General features: G+C 37.5%; 1 protein-coding gene across 9 annotated transcripts in view; it reads right to left on the minus strand.

Annotated features, from left to right (window-relative positions):
- Positions 1-24,835, minus strand: part of tcf12 (transcription factor 12) — a 135,837-nt gene that overhangs the window by 81,010 nt on the left and 29,992 nt on the right. For 4 of the 9 annotated variants that reach the window (XM_067401943.1, XM_067401944.1, XM_067401945.1 and 1 more), the window contains 2 exons: positions 16,471-16,544; positions 4,273-4,375 (listed from right to left, as the gene is read on the minus strand). In XM_067401943.1, coding sequence (XP_067258044.1) covers positions 4,273-4,375; positions 16,471-16,544 — 177 coding nt within the window. Of the gene's footprint in view, positions 1-4,139; positions 4,376-16,470; positions 16,545-24,835 lie in introns of those variants that run through there. The other 5 variants (XM_067401947.1, XM_067401948.1, XM_067401949.1 and 2 more) reach the window with 3 other exon arrangements.

The following is a 24,835-nucleotide window of genomic DNA, read 5'->3' on the forward strand; positions in this document are numbered from 1 at the left end:
TTAAAACTCATGTACTGTGTTTTGTTGTCGACCGTTTCATCAAGTCTAAAGCTAGGCCAGCTCTGTCTGTGCCAACTGTTACCCATGGAGTTTGGAATGTCAACAAAGTACTAAACTAATTTGTCTTTTGTGATGGTAATCTGTTTGACCAGTAAATACTGGCTGCGCTGAAGAAGCAGGATTCTCTACATGCATGCAGATTTCTTCTTAATCTAAAGCTGCATTAAGCCTTATTAAATATTGCTTAAAACTTCAACATAGACTCATCATTATGCAACACGCTCCAGCCTCACATTACAAGCGGACACACACGAAAGCACACTGTGGACACAGACTGTGCGCCACGGTTGGCTGATCAATGTTATTTCAAATTGATTATAGGGTTAAATTGTGGTAGAAATTATGTTTAGGCTTCTGAAAATGGAACAGAAATAGAGCTGAATTTATATAGGACAAGGTTTGTGGTTATGCATTACTCAATGTATTCAGTTGCCGCGTCAGAGGATTGTGTACAGTGCAGGACGGTTTTAGCCATCACAGTGTGGGTGCCACGTGCAGGCCGAGAGACGAGGAGGGTAAGAGGATTGAAACAGGGCGCCGGCACGTGCGCCCCAGACTGACTGACCTCTGACCTCAACACTGACACAGACCCTCTCATGGGCTTTCTACAGGCATACACACAGACACATGGAGAAATATACACCTACACATTCACTTACCCCAGTGGTCTAAGTGTACCACATAAGAAGATGATGCAACAAAGCGAAATATCTATCCATTCAGACACAAAACTCTAAGGAAATGCACAGTAAAGGTGGACAGGAATCACATTTTGCACCTAACATCTGATATGTAATCCATTACAAACCAGCAGAACAGAGTGTGACCTTTAAAATGGATCTCCATTATTCAGAACAAGCAGCGGTTACTCTAATTAAAATGTTATGTCAAATAAACAGTCATTACCAGCCATCTGCCTAGCACTATAAACTGTAACATGTTCATTATCATACACAATAGCTGACCCCAGGTAACCCCAAGCTGCTCTCAACATGTCATACTTCACTTAGAGAGCGCATGGAACCAGGTCAACGCATGCAGCCCCCACAGGCATATTTAAGACAACTAAATGAAGCATTCAAATTAAACTGCTTAATGGGATAATGGTTTATAAAAGCAAATCTATGGCATTTCTTACAATAACGGCGAAGACAAACAAGGCTGCATAGATTTTACAGTTTAAATGAAGCTACATTTTATATGTTACTGATTTAAAAAGCAAGATGCGTGAAGGTTTTATCAGCCGCAAACAGTTTAAAAAAATAAACAAGTGGCAGCCTATTATTTCTATTTCCTTCAAGAAACTGCAGACCACCGGGATTTGTCTCAAGATAATCCACTTAGATTACCACGGCTCTGTTTTTAAACAGCACATGTAGGAAAAAAAATGGGTCACATAAACCCACGAGTAACTCATAGGCCAGGGTTCCCTCAGAAATGCCATTCGTGTGATGGTAATGCTTAATTGTATTACATTCACATTCGAGCTCTTCCTTTTTCATTGGTGAGTAATAACCTTTCAGAGATGATTTAATGAGGTTGCTCCGGAATGGGTAATTCCATGTAAATCCCAGATATTACTGCTGAAATTCAATTTGATAAGACTCGGTCTTCTCGTCCAATCCCAGCAAGATAGCGCAGGCAATTTAGCCGTGCAATCAGATTGTCTAATTCCCTGACACATCATTGTTCCAGATCATTTCCATATTTTGCTACTTATAGGCATAATTAGTGCTGCATCAACAGGACAGAGAAAAACCAAACATCCTCCCTACCTCCACACACACCCGCACACACATACACAGATCAATTGGCATAGAGATAACATTTTGTTTCGGCGGGCTTCGTGCAGTAGCACCCATCCGTAAACTTGCCACCTTACATGGCAACCGGTCTCCAGGGTGATGCTACAAAGAGCCGGGGTTCAGCAGCCCATAAAGCTGTCATGTGTGTGCACATCACAATAGCAGCAGACACAGAGACCTCAGATCTAACAACATCCATCAATCACGTTCAAGGGATAAATAGCCCATTGTGACCATAATCAAGCCATTTCACCTGATAAATATCTAAGAAAATGCTACTAAATAGCATTTTTTATAATTAACATAAGCATTTCTTGAACGTTTATATATATTATACAATTTAAAGGCTAGATCACCTCAACTGTCTCAATAGTCTGCACAAACAAGTAAATAAACATATGACACCGTGCTTATTAAAAATAAAATTGTGCTGTAAAATACCTGTATTATACTGAATTTCAGAAAGATAGCACTGTCACAGAAAATAGTTACAGACACAGTTAAAGATGCAATAAAACATTGCACTTCACAATGACAAAATAATCCACAACATCAACATGTTCCAAAATTACACAACATAAATAGGCGTGTGCAATTTTCAGAATCTGCACTGCACGTCATCTTGATGCTGAATAATGTGTATTATGCTTTGTGTCTGTGGAGTCAGCAAACAAGCAGTAAAAACAAGGGGCCAAACAAGCACAAACTTATAAACTGATACAGATGGAAAATTATTTGAAACATTTTTGGAAGCAAAAGAGGAAGTGGAGCAAGTTTAGTAGAGTTTCACACACCTCTTCGGAAAGAGAGGGGAGAGATTTGAGAGAGCCCGTGGCTGAAGGGGTTTGTGAGTGTAAAATAATCTTTGGCCCATCTGTTTGTTTCACTACCACTCCTGAAACCCCTCCTTCTCTCTCTCGCTCTCTCCCTTCCTTCCCTTCCCTTCTCACTATCCTCTGCAAAAATGCAGTGTGCCAATGGAAGAAGCCAGTATCTTTTCTGCTAGCTAGAAGACAGTCTTTTGTGATGGAAAACTGTACTGATGGTGTGACTTTCACCCTGGGGGAGGGTCAACTCCTGAAGACAGTCACACCGCAGGAAGATTCAGAAATTGGGGACAGATGTGAGAGCAGCAGCAAAAAATAAATGTATACCCTATTATATATATATATATATATATATATATATAAATATAATAGTTATATATATATATATAATATATAATTAATTATATGTAATATAATGTATAATATTACATTATTATATATTCATATTATTGGTCGGTGCAGTCAATTCATGAACAAATAACTAATTAATGAATAGATAAAAAAGGACACATCTGTGTGAACCATTCTGAAAAATTCTTCAGGGAATCTGTCTGGATGATCAATGAATATGACTCACTCACTGAATGGCAAGTTGTCATGATTTTCATGTCCAACTCAAAAAGAACCATGAATATTTTCTTATACATTAAATATTAAATAATTGTTTCATGTTAATGTTTCAAGAAGTAATATAAAACCATTCAAAAGTTTAGTCGGTAATAAAAAAAATAATACTTTTATTCAGTAAGGACACATTCAATTATTCAAAAGTGAGAGTAAAGACATTTATAGGCCTGGTTTCACAAACACGGCTTAGATTAAGCCAGGATTAGGCCTTAGTTCAATCAGAATATTTAAGTAGGTTTTATAAACATGCCTTAAAACACCCCCAAAAAAACGGGTGGTGTGCATCTTCAGAAAAAAACAATGGCACTGACATATTTTAAGATATGTTTTGATATGTTATGATATTTTAAGATATTAAGGCTTAAGACTAATTGTGAAACTGAGGGATAATGTTACAAAAGATTTCTATTTCAAATAGATACTGTTCTTTTGAAGTTTCTATCATCAAAGAATCTTGAAAAAATGCATTATAGTTTCCACAAACATATTAAGCAGCACAGCCATTTTTAACATTGAAAATGCTAAGAAATCTTGAGCAGAAATCAACATATTAGAATGATTTCTGAAGGATCATGTGACATTCAAGACTGGAGTAATGATGCTGAAAATTCAGCTTTGCCATCACAGGAATAAATTAGACATTACAATAGAAAATAGTTATTTTAAATTGTAATAATATTTCACAATATTACTGTTTTTACTGTATTTTTGATCAAATGAATGCAGCCGACCCAAAACATACTTTTAATCTTTTATAATAAAATTATAAAGTATATATAGACAACATGCATTTCTGTATGTATATACACAACACCCTCACCCATTTCTGGCACTTCCTGTGGTGACTGCCTTCAGAGAGAAACGCCTGTTCGGTCCACACATTGCTAAATGGATTGATGACAGAAAGATGGGTGTGAAAGAGAGACAGGGTCAGAATTGCCTTGGATACTCACCCATTATGCTGGAGCTCATGAAAGGTGTTGGGGACAATCCTTCATGGGACACTAATCGACTGTCACTCAAGTGATCAGCATAATGAGTGCTGTCTTCAAACCCCTGGGGGAAAGAGATCACAGCATTAAACACATTATTAGCTGGACCTGCTAATTGAGTGCTATGACACTCCTATAATTACTGGGGGAAAAGAGGGGAGCACGAATGGTCAACTGTCCCCCGAAACGATCGATATTTCTCTACTCTCCTCATTAAAAAGCACTTTCTTCAAAGTCTTTGATGAATTTCATTAAAAGGGCAAACAAAAGCCCTGAAGAGAAGATAGTGCTTGTACTGCGATTGTGTAATTGTAATAAAGTTAATGGGGCACAAACAACAACAAAGAAGAGCTATTTGCATTCATCAACAAAATTCATGTCACATTAAAATGGTTTGTTTGATCCCATTCTCTTCAATGATAACACACTGCCATTCTATATAGTGATCTAACAATAATTATTAAATAATAATAAATTCAGACATTATTTTTATTAGATGTATAAGCATTAACAATGATTGAGAGCATTGTGTTTTGCTTATTATTAAGATCAACATCATATCTAGCACGCATCTTTAGAGATGCTGCTAGAAGTTTCTAGCTCGGTTGTGAATGCCGTTGCTAGGCAACATTTTGGTTCTGTGTGGCAATCCTACTTTTTGTCGTCCTTCATTCATGATAAGATTTCTATGTTGCACATTGTTAAAAAAATGCTAGACTGGTAAGAATTTGTGCACATGCAAAACGGCGGTACGATGCATAAAAAAAAAATGACATAAAACTGATGAAGTGACACGTTTACTAGAGCTTGACACAGATCATGTCTTTATGCCAAAAGCCTGCTTGTACTTAAAAAAGTAGAATAAATAAGTCAGGTTCTCTTCTCGGCAGCTGAGGTTCTGCCCTTTCATGACCGTTATCAGCTTTGGGGGGCTTAGGTCTAAATATCGGTCACAGTGTGGGCCTTTAAAACTCAGAGTCCCCCCCAATAAAAGATACTCTGTGGCTGTGTTAATCCTGAAGCCGGTGAAAATCCGCCTGGCGCTACAGTCAAATGTGTCCCCCAAACCATATTAACTCTCTCCTGAGGGGCCTACAGCTGCCGGCTGTCCATTACGTTTGGGCTTTTCCTTCTTTTCCTTCTATATATCACAAACTATTACTATGAATGTTTTCTGTGTTTGTTTTCCAAATGGATGGCGATTGAATAATTTCAAAGGCAGTGGAGTGTTGTGTGGGGCAGAATCAATGCGGAGAGGTTCCCTATCGTGTCCCTGCCGTTTGTGTTAATAACGCTATGAACTGCCTGCCTAATAGCTTCTCCCCTGAAGAGACACAGTGGGAGGGGGTGGGAGGCAAAAACAAGCCCCCGAAGTAGTAAGCTTTCTAACTAAAGGACAGCACACAGATGCAAGAAAGTGCAGGCACAAACACAATTAAAAGGATAGTAAAATTTGTTCATCAGTAACACACCCTCATGTTTCAAAGACGTTTTTTTTATCTTCAGAACACAAATTAAGATATTTTTATTGAAACCTGAGAGATTTCTGTCCCTTCATTTAAAGTCCACACTAGGGCTGCACGATTTATCGCACGCGATATGGCAAAGGCTGCGATTATTTAATGCGCGGCTTGTCAGATCTGTACAGCTCTGTGATCAGTAGTAAATGCTTCTCGATCTGAAAGCCAGAGGGCGCTCTTGCGCAGAAACTCAAAATATGCCCTGCAGTAGAAGAAGATAACAAGCATCATATCGCTGTAGCTGAATAAACAGAAGATTGAAACGTTTTGATTGACTAATAAGCACATGACTGCCTTATTCTGTGTAAAGCCCTATTCGGACGGGATTAGTTTTACATGGGGAGGTGGGGGTAAAATAATTATTAGCAGAGCTTCTCAGTGATTTTAGTCCCGTCCGAATGTGCCATCTCAGTAATCATTACGGACAATGTCAGTAAAGATTACGGCGACTTTTACCTTCTGTAGAAAGGTCCGGAAAAAATTACCTCAGATAATACTAATCCCGTCCAAATAGACCCGCTGTAAATATGTACGGTAAAATTCCGTCATTCCCTGTTTAAAAGTAGCTTTCTGCGCATTTTTCAACATGGAAACACTTGAAGAAACATTCATTTATGTTGTAGGTGGTGGGACAAGTCTGTTGCAAACCTCAAGTATTTTCTACATACCATTCAGAGCAAAAAGGAGATCACTTCAAGAAGAAAGCACTTGTCAGAGGCACAAAACTAATTTTATCTTTAGCTAAGTGCCTATTACCATCATAATCCAATCAGAATTTAATTAATAAGTTATTTGACCAGACCTAACTGTTATATATATATATTTAGATTATATGTGTTTGCGCACATGGTATCAAGAAGCAACGCATACCCACATGACGACAGGGAGGTAACGGCGGTGCGTAAATCGCGTTACCCCTCGCACTTCTGCTAGTTTTACTGAGATGTCTTGTCCCGTGCGAATTTGCCAATTTATATTCTTGAGTCTTTAGTCTAGAAGCCACATCATTTCACAGAAGGACACTCAACTTTCGTTACGAAGTGAGTTTTGGAGAAAAACATGTTATTAAATGTTGCCTTTTGTTGAACAAGATGTTAATAAATGCTTCTCGTGTCTGAAAAGAACTTTTGACGTGTGTTGCTTTTTCAAATGTACATTATAAGTGACTCAAACTTGCAGTGCTTTCAGATGGATTAGCATTTGGAGCCATACTTCATTGAAGCAAATTACAAACAATAGGTCATATAAAATAGACAAAGATGCAAACTAAAAAAATTGTGCTATGCGGAAATATTTATATACCACGATATAGCAAAATCTCTAATCATAGACCCTTTATATTGTTGTCACAATATTTATCCCCCATTCAGCCCAGCCCTAAATCCAAATCTTCATTTTTTTTTAAATATTATGAACAGATTTAATTTAGGCTTTTATTCATATATAAGCATTGATCAATGCACATTCATAGAGCACAACCTGCTTATAGGTTTGGAATGATATGAGGGTTATGAGTACATTTTTGGGTGAACCATCCCTTTAACCTATTTATCATCCTTATTTTCCTTCCTGGCCTTTCAAGGCTGACCAATGGCAGCTGCCAGAGTTTCAGAAAAGGACAGTGGATGGGAAGATGAGACGTTGAGGAGATTGGCGAGAGCATTAGATCATCAATCACTGCTGCCTTGTGATCTCTGAATGCTTGCTGTTCATGCTTTCACTGTCACCGGCGAATGGTTAGTCTGCTCTAAATAACTACCACATTGCAAACCAGCACTCTGTTCAGGAAAACATTTCTTATATGATCTTTCGCATCCCAGGTGAATGCCCTGGTGCCGTTTTAAGGCATTGGGGATGGGTGATAGTGGCGTGATGGACGGGAGCGAGACATTACGGGACAGCGGGGTGCGCGACAGAGGTGGTGCATGCGGGTTGGGCTGTCAGATGGGAGGCCTGAAGCCACGGCTGCCCAGGATGTGATGCTTGGCTGTGGGCCAAGGTCAGCTAGCCGGGGCTCCAGTCTGTTCACAGTCCACTAATCACACGCGTACAGAGAGGGAGAAGAAGAGAGAGAGACGCTCTTGTGAAAACGAGCCTGCTTAAAATGGTTCACAGTTTCCGTGTGAGAGAACAAGGGAAACGTTAGTGGATAGGATTCTGTGTTCTTTGTAGGTAACACAGAAATACAGAAAAGCCATAGCCTCTATTTAGTTATCTGATAGGAGATCTGAGTGCAGCAAGGCTGTGAAAAAGTAATGTGACGGATGAAGATGCTGATTAAATCTTTAGCAGGCACTTCACAGCAACCGGCTGCAGCTCTTGTGGCTTTTTAAGGGTAAACCACAAAAGACTGTGGTATAGATTTTCACGATAAGATCAAACCTCAGACAATAGCTTTCTCACTTTGTTGTTGGCCATGAGCAATGGACACTGCTGAGATTCAATTAATATCAAGAAGTAAGTCTGAACAGTAACTTGTGAGTGTTACAGCTGGAATACATTACACAACTTTTAAAATTAGTTTTTTAAACGCAAGTCATCATACACTTGCCGACTTTGTGAATAGTTACAGAACTGTGCATCATACACTTAATGACTGAGGGTCACACACTACCACACTTTAAAGTCGTTCTGAACACAACAAACTCACAGGAACAGGCACTTTATTTCTAGGAGACGGGTGACAAATGAAAACAATAGCTGCGTTGCATTCGACAGGGTCTCTACGCAGTGTTTACTGCTCCCTACTCCCTGAGGATAGTATTTCAGTTGAAGTGGACTTCGCTGACAATAATCGCTCATTTGGAACGCCCTGCAAACGTCAAAGAAATTCAACGACTGTGTCGCGCAGATTATGATATAACATAGATAAATAGATATTATAATTTACTTTCGAATTTAAAACAGATTTGCCATATGTCATGCCATATGAAAATAAATTCTCATTTGGTTAACTATATAAATGTATTCTTAATCCATGGTTTGGTCTCATCTCGTGCGCTTTCTTTTCCACGCGCAGCCGCATAGTAAACTCTACTGAGGTAAATGAAGTAAAATAAAAAATGACAGAGCCTCAGCTACTTTTCAATACTTTTACTTTGTCATGCCTATTCATAAAATAAGATATGCAAATGTAACACCCATCGCTATAACCATTCATACTTTCGTTCGTATAAGAATAACAAAATTTATGAATACTCAAAATGCACATGTAAATTCCTCCATCGCAGAGCCGTTAAAAAACTTTCCTTATTCCATATGCTGTTCTCAGTGCCCTTCGAACTGAACATGTTCGCTCCCTTCGGATTGGAATTTCACTTAAGATGGCGAAATACCCTGTGAAGTACATTTCGCAGTCCACTTACGGTCGAATGGAATGCACCTAATGTGTTCTAAAATCGTCTCAAAATGACAAATATGTTTGATATTGTCCAAATAGATGGATTTATAGGCTGAAGTTAAACAAAATCTGAGTCTGTGCCCATCATACACCATGTGATTTTCTGGCTCTGACTTTTAGCAATAAGCACAGACAGATCCAGACTGAAAATTTGAGCAAAATTTGTTAGTGTATTCCAGGCTTAAAACTCTATGGGCCCTATCATACACCTGGTGCAATGTGCGCCAGCCACAACGCAAAATGTTTTTTGCTAGTTTCAGCCTGACGCAGTCATTTTCTCGTCCTGTGCCAAGTTGTTTAAATAACAAATGCATTTGTGCCCATTTGTGTGGCCATGGGTAAGCTGGTCTGAAAATGAGGTGTGTTCAGGCGCATTGTTGGTGTGTTGCTATTTTGAGGCAACTGAAATAGACTGCACCATTGACCAACTGAAATTTGGTCTGAAGTCAATAGTGCAATATTTTTTTTTGTTATTTAAAGAGCATGTTAGTAATATGCGCCTATCTGCTTGTTAAGTCATGACGTAAGGACGCAGTTTCCGGGTCCAAGCCTCGACTCATTTCACTTGAGAATGCCATCGATGGCCGTTTATGAGCGCTATTTATTAATATTAAACATCAATCATTTTGAAAAATTAAACATTTTTACAGTCTACACAACAGTCTCCGTGCTCACAGCGTCACAGACATTAATATTTTAACGATTTATAAAAGATGAATCACTGTCTGGCCATCTGGAATTTTGGTGTGGAGATAAAGGTTATGATTACAATTTTTTGTAGTTTTACAGCACATCATGTGTGTATATTAGCACCATTTGTTGTTTTCTTGTGGTATGAGTGAGATAGAGCGTTAGGACCCGGAAGTGCTGCCGTCAGACTTAACAACCGAATATGCGGGTGCACGACGAGCGTACACTATGCTCATTACACACACAGGGACGTGCAACAGCATACAAACATGCCAAATATTAAAAATAAAAGAATTAACAAATGTAAAAGATTATTATTGTGTGCAAAAAGATGCTTTGGTGGAATCTGGCTTGTCCCATAGATTGTCTGCTCGAAGGCCTTAACTTCACGTATGAGCAGATCCGTTTCCTCGCTAGAGAATCGTTCAGTTTTTCCGCTTGCAAATTCCACCATGTAAACAGCAAATTCCACCATGTAAACAGCGAATCCGCCATGGCGAGAGTGCAACTGGCTTTTAAAGGGAATGGGAGATGAGACTCTGATTGGTTTATTGCACGTTACGCCCAAAACACACCCATTACTCATTAATGGTGCGTTTTTTTCAAAGAAGAAAAAAACAAAAAAACATTTAGTCCTGGTCCGGTTAGCGTTCACATTGGCAATTTTATCACCGAACCAAAAGATACCGAACCTTAAGGCATAGGGATACATTCACAACGTGACTGGTCGGATTTTATGACGTATTGCCTATTTTGAGACGGAACTTACCGAACATCCAAAACAGTGCTGTTTGCTGAGGTAAATGCGCTCGTTGTGTGTGCGTAGCGGTCTGTAGCCTGCATGTGATGGTATTTTGGCCAGCTGGGAACTTGTGAAGAGCTTATAAAATGTGTAAAGTAGTCAAAACACCGACGGGAATCCATCGGTCACACACACAAATCATCTGCTGCATGGAGACGCGCATCTGATGCCTGTGATGAGCAAACTCGTGACTATGACAACAAAAACCGACATGTGTGAGGATTCTGTCCTTTTTAGAGTCTCCTCTTCCGGTTTTTGGTTCGGTTACATGTCTTTGGTCCGTGTTGCGTTCATATATCATTCGAACCGCACCAGAGTTCGTTTGGAAGCAGACCGAAACCCATCTTTTCAGCGGTCTCGGTCCGCTTGTTTGGTGCGCACCAGGGTTCGGATGGCAGCGTTCACATATGTTCAAATGAACCGCACTAACCGAGCAATCGCACCAGGGTTCGTTTTAATCGAACCAAACATGACAAGTGTGAACGCACCCTAAAAGAATAGGGACAACCCTTTTATACATTGCGCTGAGTGCGCCGACCAAGTGCACTTGCGTTGTGCGCTTTAGACTATGCGCTTCGATTGTTAAAATAGGTCCCTTTAACCGTTTAACACATAGACTTTGTGATTTTAATTCTGTCCGAATTGAAGACATCCATGTTTTTCTTACACACTCTCTGTGAAAATTATGAAGCAAATTACCTGCTGGTTTTCATCTAACTCTGGGGTCCAGTGAGAAATCGAATCCTGTCCAGATAGGCACATCTATGATTACCATATATATTTTTTCACAATGCTTTTCCTCATTTAATTTGACCTTCATCAAAAACCATAAATAAACAAAAATGTCTTGTTGTGCTGCCTGGTGCACATTCATTATGCACTGTATGTGAGTAAAACAACAGTTGGTGGTCTGAGTACTGCTGACATCCAATCTGATGTAAAAAGAAAAATCAATCTGAAGAGTCTGACCATGAACAGTTCAGATAGGCCCCTATATACAGGAATGATCATCATTTTTATACATTCACTTAATATCTTGCCTTAATTATATACACTGCCATTCAAAAGTTTAGGGTCTGTAAGATATAAATGTTTCTGGAGGGTCTCTTATGCTCACGAAGGCTGCACATATTTGATCAAAAATGCAGTTAAAACAGTAATATTTTCAGAATCATTATCCTTCAGAAATTATCAATGATCAAAAGGCTTTGATGAAACCATGATATATATATTTTTTAATATAATCTTACTGACCTTACTGAACTTTTAAACATTGGTGTACATAATGAATATTACACATGTAGTATTGTTTATTTCAACAGGTTTTGTGATGCATATACATGATGAGATAACAGATGAACTCTGTCAATAATGTTAAACTAATCCTGTCTGAATAGTGCGAAACTCAACATTAGAGGAAATCTCACCATTCCCTGACCTAAAACGTGCCATGTGCACACAAATTCATCACTATAAGGGGGTAAAGTTATGGCCATTTCCTCAAATAAGTGCTGCGATTTTTCTTTGCTGAAGACACTGGCTTGGAAATTATAATGATTACTATATTGTAGGTCAAAGGCTTGGGAAATGACAATCACTTATGTTAATTTCTCTTTGGAAACCCAATCACTCAAACACACACAGTATTACAGTATAGTTAAACACTTTGATTGTGATTATATGATGCTGATGTGTGTGTGTGTGTGTGTGTGTGTGTGTGTGTGTGTAGACACTGTATGGAGGTGCAAACAGCTGTCTTCTGATCCCATCCCCTGCAATGTCACAACCACTAATTTCCATGCACCTAGAGCAAAGATATCTCATGCGTCTCCGTCTTATAATTCAAATCAGGCCATGGGCGCAGCCATCGCCTATAGATGTGCTGAGGGGAAGGGCATCGGAAATAAACAAGACAATGTGGTGTGAGAGCCTCTGACATTTGACTGATTTCTGATAGGAAGTGACAGGAGATTGACATGAAATGAAATTCATACAGGGCACCCTGAACACACCACCGTGGAAAATACAAACAAACAAATAGGAAGCGAGAGAACTTCACACTCTGCACTGGGGTTGCACATCAAAATAAAAATCACAACCATGGCTGATTTTTTTTTCTTCTCATTTTGATGAGGTGAATTTCATTTGCATGCATGAAAATCAATCTGAGCTTATGGTATGTCTAAAATGCATCAATGCTTCCTGCACCAACTGCGTTCAGCCACACATGCCGAGCCTGGAAAAACTTCAACCATTTGTTATTTGTCACGAATACTCCTAATGTAATCATAACGTCAAGTAGGCTGCATATGCACTTTGATCTGTATCTTCTAACAAACTAAATAAACAAAAACATTTCCTTTTTTTTATTTTGCAGGACCAAAAGATATTTTCTTTGCTGTGATCTTTGAGTGGAGCAGCTGCTATGTAATGCTTCTCAATAGTCATTAAGAAAAAAATTAAAGAACAGACAGAGAAACTTTACAGAATGTCACTAAGGAAATGGGAGTCAACAGCAGTTTTATAAAAAAAAAAAAAACTGCTGTTGACTAGGGCTGAGCGATATGGCCAAAAAAATTATCACGATAAAATGTTTTATATCAGTCGATACCGATAATTATCACGATAAATGTCAAATCTTTATTTCTTTCAAATTTAAAGGCAGATTTGTGCTCCTGAGTTAAAGTTGTAGAAATCAGACAGTTAATTGTGGATTTAAACTTCATTGTCAGAACATTACAAAAATTTGACAAATATGAGGTAGACTATTCAAAACATTTATAATGATAAAATATTTTTTCTACATCAAAATATGCATGAGTAAACTTAATTAAAATGCTTTCAGTCTTTTTTCTTTAACAAAATAAATATGTTAATAGAAAAAATAATTTCTTAGTTTCTGCATGCTAATGGGTGATATGGTTTCAAATTCTGAAACAGGTTTGTGTTGCTTGACTTTGATGGCACGTATATTCGGCACAGTTTGCATTGCAGGGTGCAATATTAATAAAATTATGTTACGTCTCTTAGAAATGCACATTTGACAGTAGCTTGAGTTGACAGTTATTGAAAACCTCATTTTGAGTTGACAACCTCATTTTTATTGTAAAATTTAAATATTCTGTTTGAGTTAGGACTCTACTTTAACTAAAATTAACTATTGGTCATCCATAATATCATACAAGTCGATCATTATAACCATAGGTAAAACCACGCACTGCAGCTAAATTTGGTATCAGTTCATCATGTACTGCTTAATCGCGTTCTGAACAAAAACAATTCAGTAAAATATGTGAGTGACAACCGCATTCTACAACCAAATTAACTCCAGAAAAATACAGGTAGTGACAACCACATTTACAGAAATTCTATGCAGTGTGTACGGAACCGAACTGGGGTGCGTTTCCCAAAGCGAACTATGGTCGTAAGTTCCATTGTTACCAATAGAGTTCAATGGGACTTACGACCATAGTTCACCAACGTTCCTTTGGGGAAACGCACTCCTGAACAACTAGTTGTTAATGACGTTTTTAGCGTGCATAGGAGATGTGTCTCTCTTCTATATGCACAGTGAATCACAGGGAGAGCATGAGCCTTGACTCATTCGTGTTGCCAGATCTTGCTAGAAAAATCAGCTAACAAGAATAAGCCCATTATAAAACGAAATAAATCCAAATTCTTTATGCTGAAAATAAGACAAAAATATTGTGACTCGTGTCTGCTCACTTTAATAACTCCATAAACCCGGTCGCTTTATGAGCCGAGCTTAAACAACACGCCCAAAATGCGTATAATGAGTGATCATGGCAACACAGAAAGAGCGCGTTTGGTGAAACATGCTGTACCAGCATAAACCATACACGACGCCTCCGTCGACTGTGTTTAGTTAAATTGCTGAAAATAGCAAGTGTTTTGTCACTGTAATTTTACTTTAGCCACAATAACGGATACCAAACACGTGAGACGCAATAACGTCGCTATGGTTTCCAAGCTGTCAATCATCACAGTTTTGTGTGCCGTACACACATAACAATAATTTAGGGGATTCGCTCCCGCATTTAAATGCGGTTGTCACTGCTGAAACTTACGGTGTGTACATGGCATATATGGTATTTCTTATGAAAAACAGTAGCCTAATTACATTTAGTATAAATACAAAGGCACAAATGCTAAAGCTTAATAACAAAAATAATTATTTTCTATTATTTATTTAATACATTTAATACATAGCTACATTAATAATATAACACAATTTGATATGAATATCCCACACTTCTGCATCAATACCATGATGCAGTTAATGGTAAATGATGGTGATTTGTAGACTGAAAAGCCTTCTAACTTGATTGTTCATGGCACAAAGTTTCTCGTATTTATCAGTGCTCTTGAGAATGTCAGCGCGGTTTCATCTGGCTTTAAACAGTTTAAATCACCAAGACATGTGTGTTCTTTGCTGAATTCCAGCACTTCTCAATGGATGTCACAGCGCTGTTTAGTGATCTTGTGATCAAGACCAATCAGCGAGTAAAAACATCTGCTATAGTAAACTCGTGCTGCTCGAACTGATAATGGTCCGTGTGGCACAGATCAAATGCTGTATCGTTCTGCTTTGGCGCATAAACATTATATTGAACATTTTTCAAAATTTTGTTGAGAATTTATATCGCAATAATTATCATTACCGTTTTATTGCCCAGCCCTACAGTTGACTATTAAATTAAATCATCAGTGTCCTCACCACTGTTATTGTGAAATATATGATATATGTTAAAATTAAGTTATAAAAGATGGTTGCTATAAGTATGAATTACCTTATAATTTATGGTGAAAATACAGTGTTCAAAAGTTTGGGGTCACTCAGATTTTATTTTTAAAGAAATAAATCAATTTATTCAGAAAAGATCATAAAATTGATCAAAAATGACAGCAACGAAACTGTTACAGTGATACAAAAAAGATGTATTTCAAATAAATGCTTTCTAATCATCAAAAATGTCTCAGGGTTTCCACAAAAACTATAAAACTTCACAACTGTTTTCAACATTGATAATAATAAGAAATGCTTCAAATCAGCATATTAGAATGATTTCTGAAGGATCACGTGACACTGATGACTGGAGTATAGATGCTGAAAATTCAGCTCTTCTTCACAAGAATGAATTACATATTAAAATATATTCAAATAGAAAATGGTAATTGTAACAATATTACTGTTTTTACAGTATTTTTGATCAAGTAATTGCAGCTTGGTTGAGCATTAGAAATTTCTTTAAAAAACATTAAAACATCTTACAGACCCCAAACTTTTGAACGGTAATGTTCCACAAATATGTATTGTCTTAAATTTTAAGATAGCTTGTATTATTAATTACGGTGAAAAATATTCCCAGAAGCCTCTGCATGAAAGATCATCACATTTGATTATATTTTATTTAAACCGTTGTTTCTTCTTATCAGTTATCAACTGCATATGTAAAGTGAGCACATCTACCAACATAATCTTACAGATGTGGTGTCTTTCTAAATGAATTTTAGATGAAATGGACTCGTCTCTCAATAGTGATATTATTATAGTAATAGAAATCCTGTAAGCAAATCAGACACTACGGTTTCATTTTGCTGAGGACAGATAACTCTGAACTGGACAAATGGAAATGCACCGCACTGGTGTCATCGCAGTAGCTGTCGTGTGCGTGTATGTGGCGAGTGAGTTGAGGTGAGGCGAGGCGAGGCAAAACCGGTCTTACCCTAGAGGACTCATAGGACGGGCTGGACTGGCCACCTGAGGCCCATGATGCCTGGCTTGTCCTCTCATCCATACCTGTCCAAAACACAGATTCACAACTCCATCAAAAACATGCCCACCGAATACAACCTTAACACAGCGACAACCACAGACAAAGAGTGCAATAAAAAAAAATAATGTTCATCAGGTTGCTTTAAATGATAATAATAATAGATTTTTGTATTATTATTTGGGTTGTTAATTTAGCATGAATTTAGTATATTATATTAAAAAGAACTAAATCAATCATGTACACTGATCCATATGTCTGTGTGAACTGAATTATGTTTAGTTGGAAACGCATATAAACGGTGGGTTTGGGGGGGGGGGGGGGTCTGTAACTATAGTTAATAAATGAAGAGTTTCTAATGTATTTTTTGAAAGAAAAACATGCCTCAAAAATTGTGTTCTTTGCACACCAAATTAAGCAGCTAAAGGAACACTACTGTAAACTGTTAACTAAAACTAAAACTTAAAAAAAAAAAAAAATTTACAAATTATAAATTCAAGATGAAAAACCTAAACTTAAATTAGAAAATGTTGCCATGACAAATTAAATAAATGTTTTTAAGCTGTTACTATTACAATAAAATAAATAAATGAAATAAAATAAATGACTTAAAAAACTAATAAAATGACAAAAGCAAAAACTGAAATGAAGACTGAAAATATAAAAATAAAATACTATACTAGTATATAAATAATACTAAAATAACACTGTTCTATTTTGCTAATTTAATTAAAGGTGCTGTGTTCCCTCACAGTAAACCAACATTACTGATGACTGTATTCATGAGACTGATCAACTTCAGCAAACTTAAATCTAATGAATCGTTTTGATGATAAAACACTAGAGAATAATACATCTGGTGAAACTTCAAATGGTCACAGTGCAGCGTTCTGCTGTATTCTGCTGCATTTCAGTGGAACAAAATCATCTCATGTATTATTCACTAATGTATTCACTTACTGACAATTAAACTGCATGTATTTTCTAAAACGAAAACGGGGGAGGGGGTCAGTATTTCCCATCGTCATTCTCTACTGGACGATGGTTGACACTACAGTACACGTGAGGAGTGGAAATGTTGAGCTCATGGCGAGCAGTCGTGTCCAGCACGGCTCTCTTGGCAGGAGTAAAGAAAAGAGTGCAGCGGAGCCGTTAATCCGCTACACTTCCCTTCAAACGCTGCACTTTACAAGCCGGCCATGGCGCGTCATTTATTTTGCTTCGCATAAATCACTTTCAAAAACGCATCGCTCTCTTTCCCGCGCTGACGAGCTTGTGCCGGTGCAGCCGGGCCGCTCGGAGTTGTCAGTGATGTATTGCCGAAGCTCATCAAAATAGCTGAGCACTGAAAGTTTGATAAACCTCATATTTTATAATGCTTCTTGTTTCAAAAGACAGCTACAGAAAACACAGAAACGAATAAATAAATAAAAACGTAAAGTTGACGCAATTGACTTGATTCAACATCTGGTACGTGATGAACAAAAACAATATCTGGCTTTGAAAATTACATTTCGCTGAGGCTGTTGGGTAAAGATATATGATTGCTGGCTTCTTCAGGCTGTTTGAGCCAATATTGTTGTGCAGGTAACAACATTCCGCTCTTCAGTCTCATGTATGAGCCTCAAAATTGCAGAGGAAGAAAACATCAATATCTCTCCACACTATTGATAATCCATGTTTGTCATTTCAACAATTCTTTTTTATCTGATTCCAGCCCATTATAACATGCAACATGAATCAAATGAGAGTAAACAATCAGGAGGAATTATGGAGGTCTTAAACACTATCGCTGAGCAGAGGGTTAAAAAAGCATAAATTTAGCATCATTTTCATAATAATGTTGACCATATGCAAAACTGTAAGTGATCCTTGTACTGCATGGCTAAGCGTGATATAAATTGAAATCGCTATCAAATGAACATTTGCATACAGTGAACAAACTATATACAAAGAGAGATAAAGTTCAATTGCTGTTTACTGATCTATTTATACATACATGCACACCTCCCATTCTTTACTATCCATTCATCCATCATTCATCTTTCTTTTGATCTATCATTTCTTTTTTATTTCAACATAATTTTTAAATATTTCAACATTTCTTTTTCTTTACTTCTATCTATAAGACAATTTTTCAACTATACCTTGTTCTCTCGTTATCTTTCTTTCTTTCCCCATCCATGCATCCATCCTCTATCCTTCTTACTATATCCATCCTTTTTTCCATCCATCCATCTTTTATTTCCTTCCCTACATACATTAATTCATGCATCCATCCTTCTTTTCCCCTTTTTTTAATTTATCCACTCATATTTTTATATCCATCCTTCCTTATTTCTATCATCTATTCTTCTTTCTTTCCTTCCCCATCCATCAATCCATCCATCATCTATCCTTCTTTCTTACTATGACCATCCATCCAAGCATCCATCCTCTATCCTTCTTTCTTACTATATCCATCCTTTTTTCCATCCATCCATCCATCCATCCATCCATCCATCCATCCATCCATCCATCCATCCATCCATCCATCCATCCATCCATCCATCCATCTTTTATCTCCTTCCCTACATACATAAATTCATGTATCTATCCTTCTTTTTCCCCTTTATTTATCCACTCATCTTTCTTTTTATATCCATCCTTTCTTATTTCTATCATCTATTCTTCTTTCTTTTTCCTATCCATCACCTTTCTTTGTATTAATCCATCCTTTTGTTTTCATTTCTTTGAATCATCTTTATTTTTTCTATTAATCCATCCCTACATCCTTTTTTCCACCTTCCATCTTTTTTCCCACTCATCAATCCTTCTATCTTCCCATTTCATTTAATTCATCCACTCACCCATCTTTTTATATATCCACCATTCCTTATTTCTATCATTCATCCATCTCTTTTATTTTTGATCTATTCTTCCTTCTTGCTTTAAATCCATCCATCCTTCTCTTTTTATAGCATACTTTCTTCTTTTTCTTTCCCTTTCTTCCAATCTTTTTTTTCCATCCATCTGTCCTTCTTTCTATCTCTTTCTGTCAATCAATCCATCCAATCCGTCCAACATATCTTATAAAAAATTTCTGCCCTCACATGATTAAAACAGGCATATAAATATCTTCAAGTTAAAAAAGGCTAGAGAGAGAAAGCGAGTTCCTCGTTTTCCTTAACACAAGGTCTAACACACATAATCAGTGTGTGTGTGTGTGTGTGTGTGTGTGTGTGTGTGTGTGTGGTCTGATCTAATGCCAGAGACAGTGTACAGACCAGAGCTGTGTGTGTAGCAGAGCAGGTCAGTCACCACAGGGGCCTTTAAAACTCAGACTGGGGTTTTTCTCCCCTTTAGCACAACCCGTAAAAAATTAGGACTGTACTTCACTAAAATAGCACGTTTCTGGATAATGTTTGTTAATATGAAGGAAAAATTTTCTGATACAATATTAGGTAAACAAAGTCATATTTTAGTGCACATGTTAATACTTATAGAGCACAAGAAAAAAAAAAGAATAAATTAATGGGAAACGAGAGCAAACATTAGATTATGAGGCAGAGGCTGGGAGGTGTAACTCATTCAGAGTCGGAGCTGGAATGTGTAAAAGGGGAGACATGTGTTTAGCATTTGCAACAGAGGAAATTACCTCATAGGGAAGTTCCTCTCTGATGACCATTGAGGAATTTTGTATATATATTTACAACACTATCATCAGTTGTATTCCTGCAAAAATTATCAGACAAACAAATAATCTTGCTTATACGAGTAACGCTGGGTATAACAAGCTAACTCTGACAGATCTCATACTGAGAAACAGAACGTATTTGTATTTGTGTGTGTGTGTGTGTGTGTGAGAAAGAGAGAAACAGCCACCTCCTTTCTGTGGTTTAGTGTGTTATGAGTCAGCTGCTCAATTTAACCATCTGCCAAATCACTGAGGACCGATGTCATGAGATGTTCTACGTCAAGGTCAGTGATTGAAAAAACTTGCCATTTCCCAAACGGCTAATTTACAACTGCTCTTTTTACTTGAGCCAGTCTAGCAGTGCAGGGCTTCACCTGCTTCTATAGCTTTTCTTAACGGCCATTCATCACTTTTATACCAGTAGTCTGCCCTACAATCCATGTGTGAGAGGTTTATAAAACATACACTCTTCCCACTCAACTAGTGTGAAACATTACTGCTGCAGAGCCGGCAGCCAATTTCCGGCAGCTCACACAACCAATATGCTCATTTATTCACATTCCCCAGTCCTCAGCTGAACATATAGTACGATTTGCTTTGAATGATTTCCTAAAGGCCAAATATTCAGAAAAGGCCTTTGAACATGACATTAGTGATTGCAAAATACTTTGACTAATCAAATTGGCTTTAACCCTTTTAGCTAATTCTACCTATAAAAGGAAGTTGCGATATACTTTTAATCTCTATTGTGATGAATATGAGTAAAACGGCTTCTCAAAAAAAAAAAAAAAAAAAAAAAAAAAGTAGGGCGGGACTTGATTTTGTCTATCAGACATTTATTGGATTGTTGGATGGTTGTGGTTTGCTATTGTTGTGATGTCATGTGAGTGACAGGTTGTCACACCCTCATGCCAGTAAACACGTAATCAGAAAAGAGATGTTGTTGCAAGAGGGAGGGGAAGTTATTTTGATTAAAGATTATGAAGGCACATGAATTTTTAGGGAAAAAAATGATATGCATGGATCAATCAATTATAATCAATAACAAACCATGGTTTGTTGATGGTCCAAGGTGGTCTAAGGGTGTGTTCACACTTGTAGTTCGGTTCGTTTGGTTCATTTGGTCTGGACCAAAGAAGAAAAAAAAACCAAAACATTTAGTCCTGGTCTGGTTAGCGTTCAGATTGGCAATTTTATCACCGAACCAAAAGATACCGAACCTTAAGGCATAGGGATACATTCACAACGTGATTGGTCGGATTTTATGACATATTGCCTATTTTGAGACGGAACTTACCGAACATCCAAAACAGTGCTGTTTGCTGAGGTAAATGCACTCGTTGTGTGTGCGTAGCGGTGTGTAGCCTGCATGTGATGGTATTTTGGCCAGCTGGGAACTTGTGAAGAGCTTATAAAATGTGTAAAGTAGTCAAAACACCGGCGGGAATCCATCGGTCACACACACAAATCATCTGCTGCATGGAGACGTGCGTCTGCTGCCTGTGATGGGCAAACTCGCGTCTATGACGAGAAAAACCGACATGCGTGAGGATTCTGTCCTTTTTAGGGTCTCTTCTTCCTGTTTTTGGTTCGGTTACATGTCTTTGGTCCGTGTTGCGTTCATATATCATTCGAACCGCACCAGAGTTCGTTTGGAAGCAGACCGAGACCCATCTTTTCAGCGGTCTCGGTCCGCTTCTTTGGTGCGCACCAGGGTTCGGATGGCAGCGCTCACATATGTTCAAATGAACCGCACTAACCGAGCAATCGCACCAGGGTTCGTTTTAATCGAACCAAACATGACAAGTGTGAACGCACCCTAACAGCCTTGAAGGGATAGTTCACCCAAAAATGAATTCTGTCATTATGTATTTACCCTTGTTTTCATCCAAAAAACAACAACAACAACAAAAAAACAGTTTTGTTCATACAATGAAAGACAAAGGGATCCAAAACAGCACTGGTCAAAACAGCCAAATCAAACATCCAGACCAACTACACTGCTTTGTATAGGACTGCATTTGTAGAAATAAAGTTTAATTTTATGTTTTTCATTAAAGAGAAAGTTATTTTAACGTTTAATGTTCAGTTATTATAATGGAAATTTAGAAGAGCATTCGAGTTTTGTGGTCACCATTGCGGCTACATGATGACCATGATGTGTATTGCTTCACTGAGAAATAGCTGTGCTAATGCCAGTACTGAGACAGTCTCTTCTAATTTGTTCATTCCATATGTTACATGTAAGGAATAATTGATAATGGGCCTTTGAATTCTTAGAAAACAATGCACACTCGAGGTGGTAACGGGAAGTGGAGTGGCCGTTACACCTTGGGTGTGCTTTATTTTCTAAGAAATCACGCACTCAGATGTAAACAATCCCAACGTGCACGAGAAGCACATGGCGGAACCAGTGAAGGAGATGAGCTGAATGAAAGTGCGCGTTCACTCTCTGACAGCGGAGGGCGCTGAAGGAACAGCAGCGTGCAGCGGTTACCACGGAAACCGTGCAAACAAAGTAACTGCGCTAGTGAAGTTTTTAAAATGCTTCAAACAGCCATTCATTTTTTTGTAATCTCAGTGTTGTTCATCACAGCACCAAATACTGAATACTTAAAAAAGACTTAAAAGGATATTTATTTTCAAACCTAAACATTTTTATATTTTAATCTGGACTACAACATGCCCTAATGATTAGAAATGTTCTGATTATTTGTTATTGTTCAGTAAAACTTTGAAAACATACAACTTCATTAGTTAACATGTTAATTCATTATCACTAAACTGACAATAAAAATACTTATAAAGTATTAATTAATGTTAATTTCTTAGTTACTATTTAATAACGTTACTAAAATCAAAATAACTTATTTAATGGACCTGAGATGAAACTAACAATGATCAGTTGTGTTTCTAAACTAACATTAACAAAAAATAACACTTTCTGTAACAAATGTAGCTATTGCTCAATCTTAGTTAAGATTGTTGTTGTCAATCTTAGTTAATACCGTGATAAAAGCTTCATCAATTAATCGCAACATGAAAATTTGATACCGTCACATGCCTACAAGAACCGCACAGTTATTATCTTACTGGTGAGAAATGTTATGTAGCTTTTAAGTTGCTAAACTATTTTACCGATTTGTCAGAGCAGCGCTGACAAAATGTTTCTGTGCGAGTGTGTGTCCACACAAAAGAGTATGTGTGTATGTTCGAAAGAGAGAGAGAAACAGAGCGGGAGAGAGTATGTCCTTTCAGGACACAATAAAATGTATTTTGTGATTTAAAAAAAAAACATGACAATAATTTGTCTTTTTCATCCTATTGTTTACTATATTTATTTGCTTGGTCAGTGTCATTGTGGGTTTTGTTTCTTTTTTGCGGTTGTAGGCTTTAGGACCTATTGAACTGAAATCATTCGGCGAAGTGATATGGAACTGCAATGCAGTCAAGACCTGCCTAGAACTACTTTAGCCATGCATTTCCCTGAAAATAATTGCAATGGTGGTCAACCAATCAGATTCGAGCATTCAACAGCCCTGCAGTATAAGTAATAATACTAATACACGATTGTCTTTAGCACACTAACACATTGCCAGTTATCTAACACAGGAACGTGAATGCATTAAGTTGGTTCAAAAAAACATTAACTGTTTAAATTAACTTGTTTTAGTCTGGCTGTACGAATTTAAAATAATTGCGTGGAAAAGTTTTCTTTAATTAAGTTAATTGAAAAACCACTTTTTCGAGTATAGAATCTGCTATCTGCCAGATCCTGTTTCATCTGGAGTCTTCAGCAGGGTATGCACTAATTGCACATGTATAATCATGTACGCTGGAGTTCTAAAATCAAGGCCTCTGATAGACTCTCAGCTCACTTTTCTCCAGCATCGACAGCTATACGTGCATCATATAGCTCATCTTTATAATTATTTCTGAGGTGGAATTTTTTATGCTTAATTATGAAAATTAGCTCCAAAATAAATGCAAATTATGCACGCATAGGCATCCCGACCTAACTGCTGTGGATTCTACGCTCGAGCACGATGCCAAAGAGCATTCATTTACATGCAGCTCCCATCCAGAGACGGATTTAAATATGGATTTAACTTGGCACAGGCTTTGCCTTGTGAGCAAATCTTTGTCTTTCCTGTTTTAGCGTCTGGCAACCGTGAGAGATTCTTCTTTAACATTGTTTTACTTCTGCATTTCCAGACTAATCAAGACTTTTTCTCTAATTTGCTTTCATGGAATTACTGGGGATTTTAAGAGTGTCTTTGTCCTGTGTGTCAGCTTTAATGAGGAAAAAAAGCATGACGAAAACCGTCAGTAATGCATGGCGGTGTTAATAACAAAAAGACTAGTCAAGTGAACGGTTTTGCATTGGGGCAAAAAGGCATAGTGGCGATACAGTTGGGAAGGGAGGTCTGGTATTTACAGTAGGTTTAAGTTATACAGGTATAGCAGGGATTTAAAACTCAACCAAAATATTTGAGAAGTTTTGCATTATAATCAAGCATGTGCAATCAGCATGAAGAGACTTCTAAAAGAGAATGCAAAACTACGCTCCTATGAATATCATGGGTGAATAAAAAATAAGCGTGTTCACGATAAAAAAAAAAATGACAAAAGACAAAAAAA

Source organism: Chanodichthys erythropterus, chromosome 11 (genome assembly GCF_024489055.1).
Source record: "Chanodichthys erythropterus isolate Z2021 chromosome 11, ASM2448905v1, whole genome shotgun sequence".
Taxonomy (NCBI): Eukaryota; Metazoa; Chordata; class Actinopteri; order Cypriniformes; family Xenocyprididae; genus Chanodichthys; species Chanodichthys erythropterus.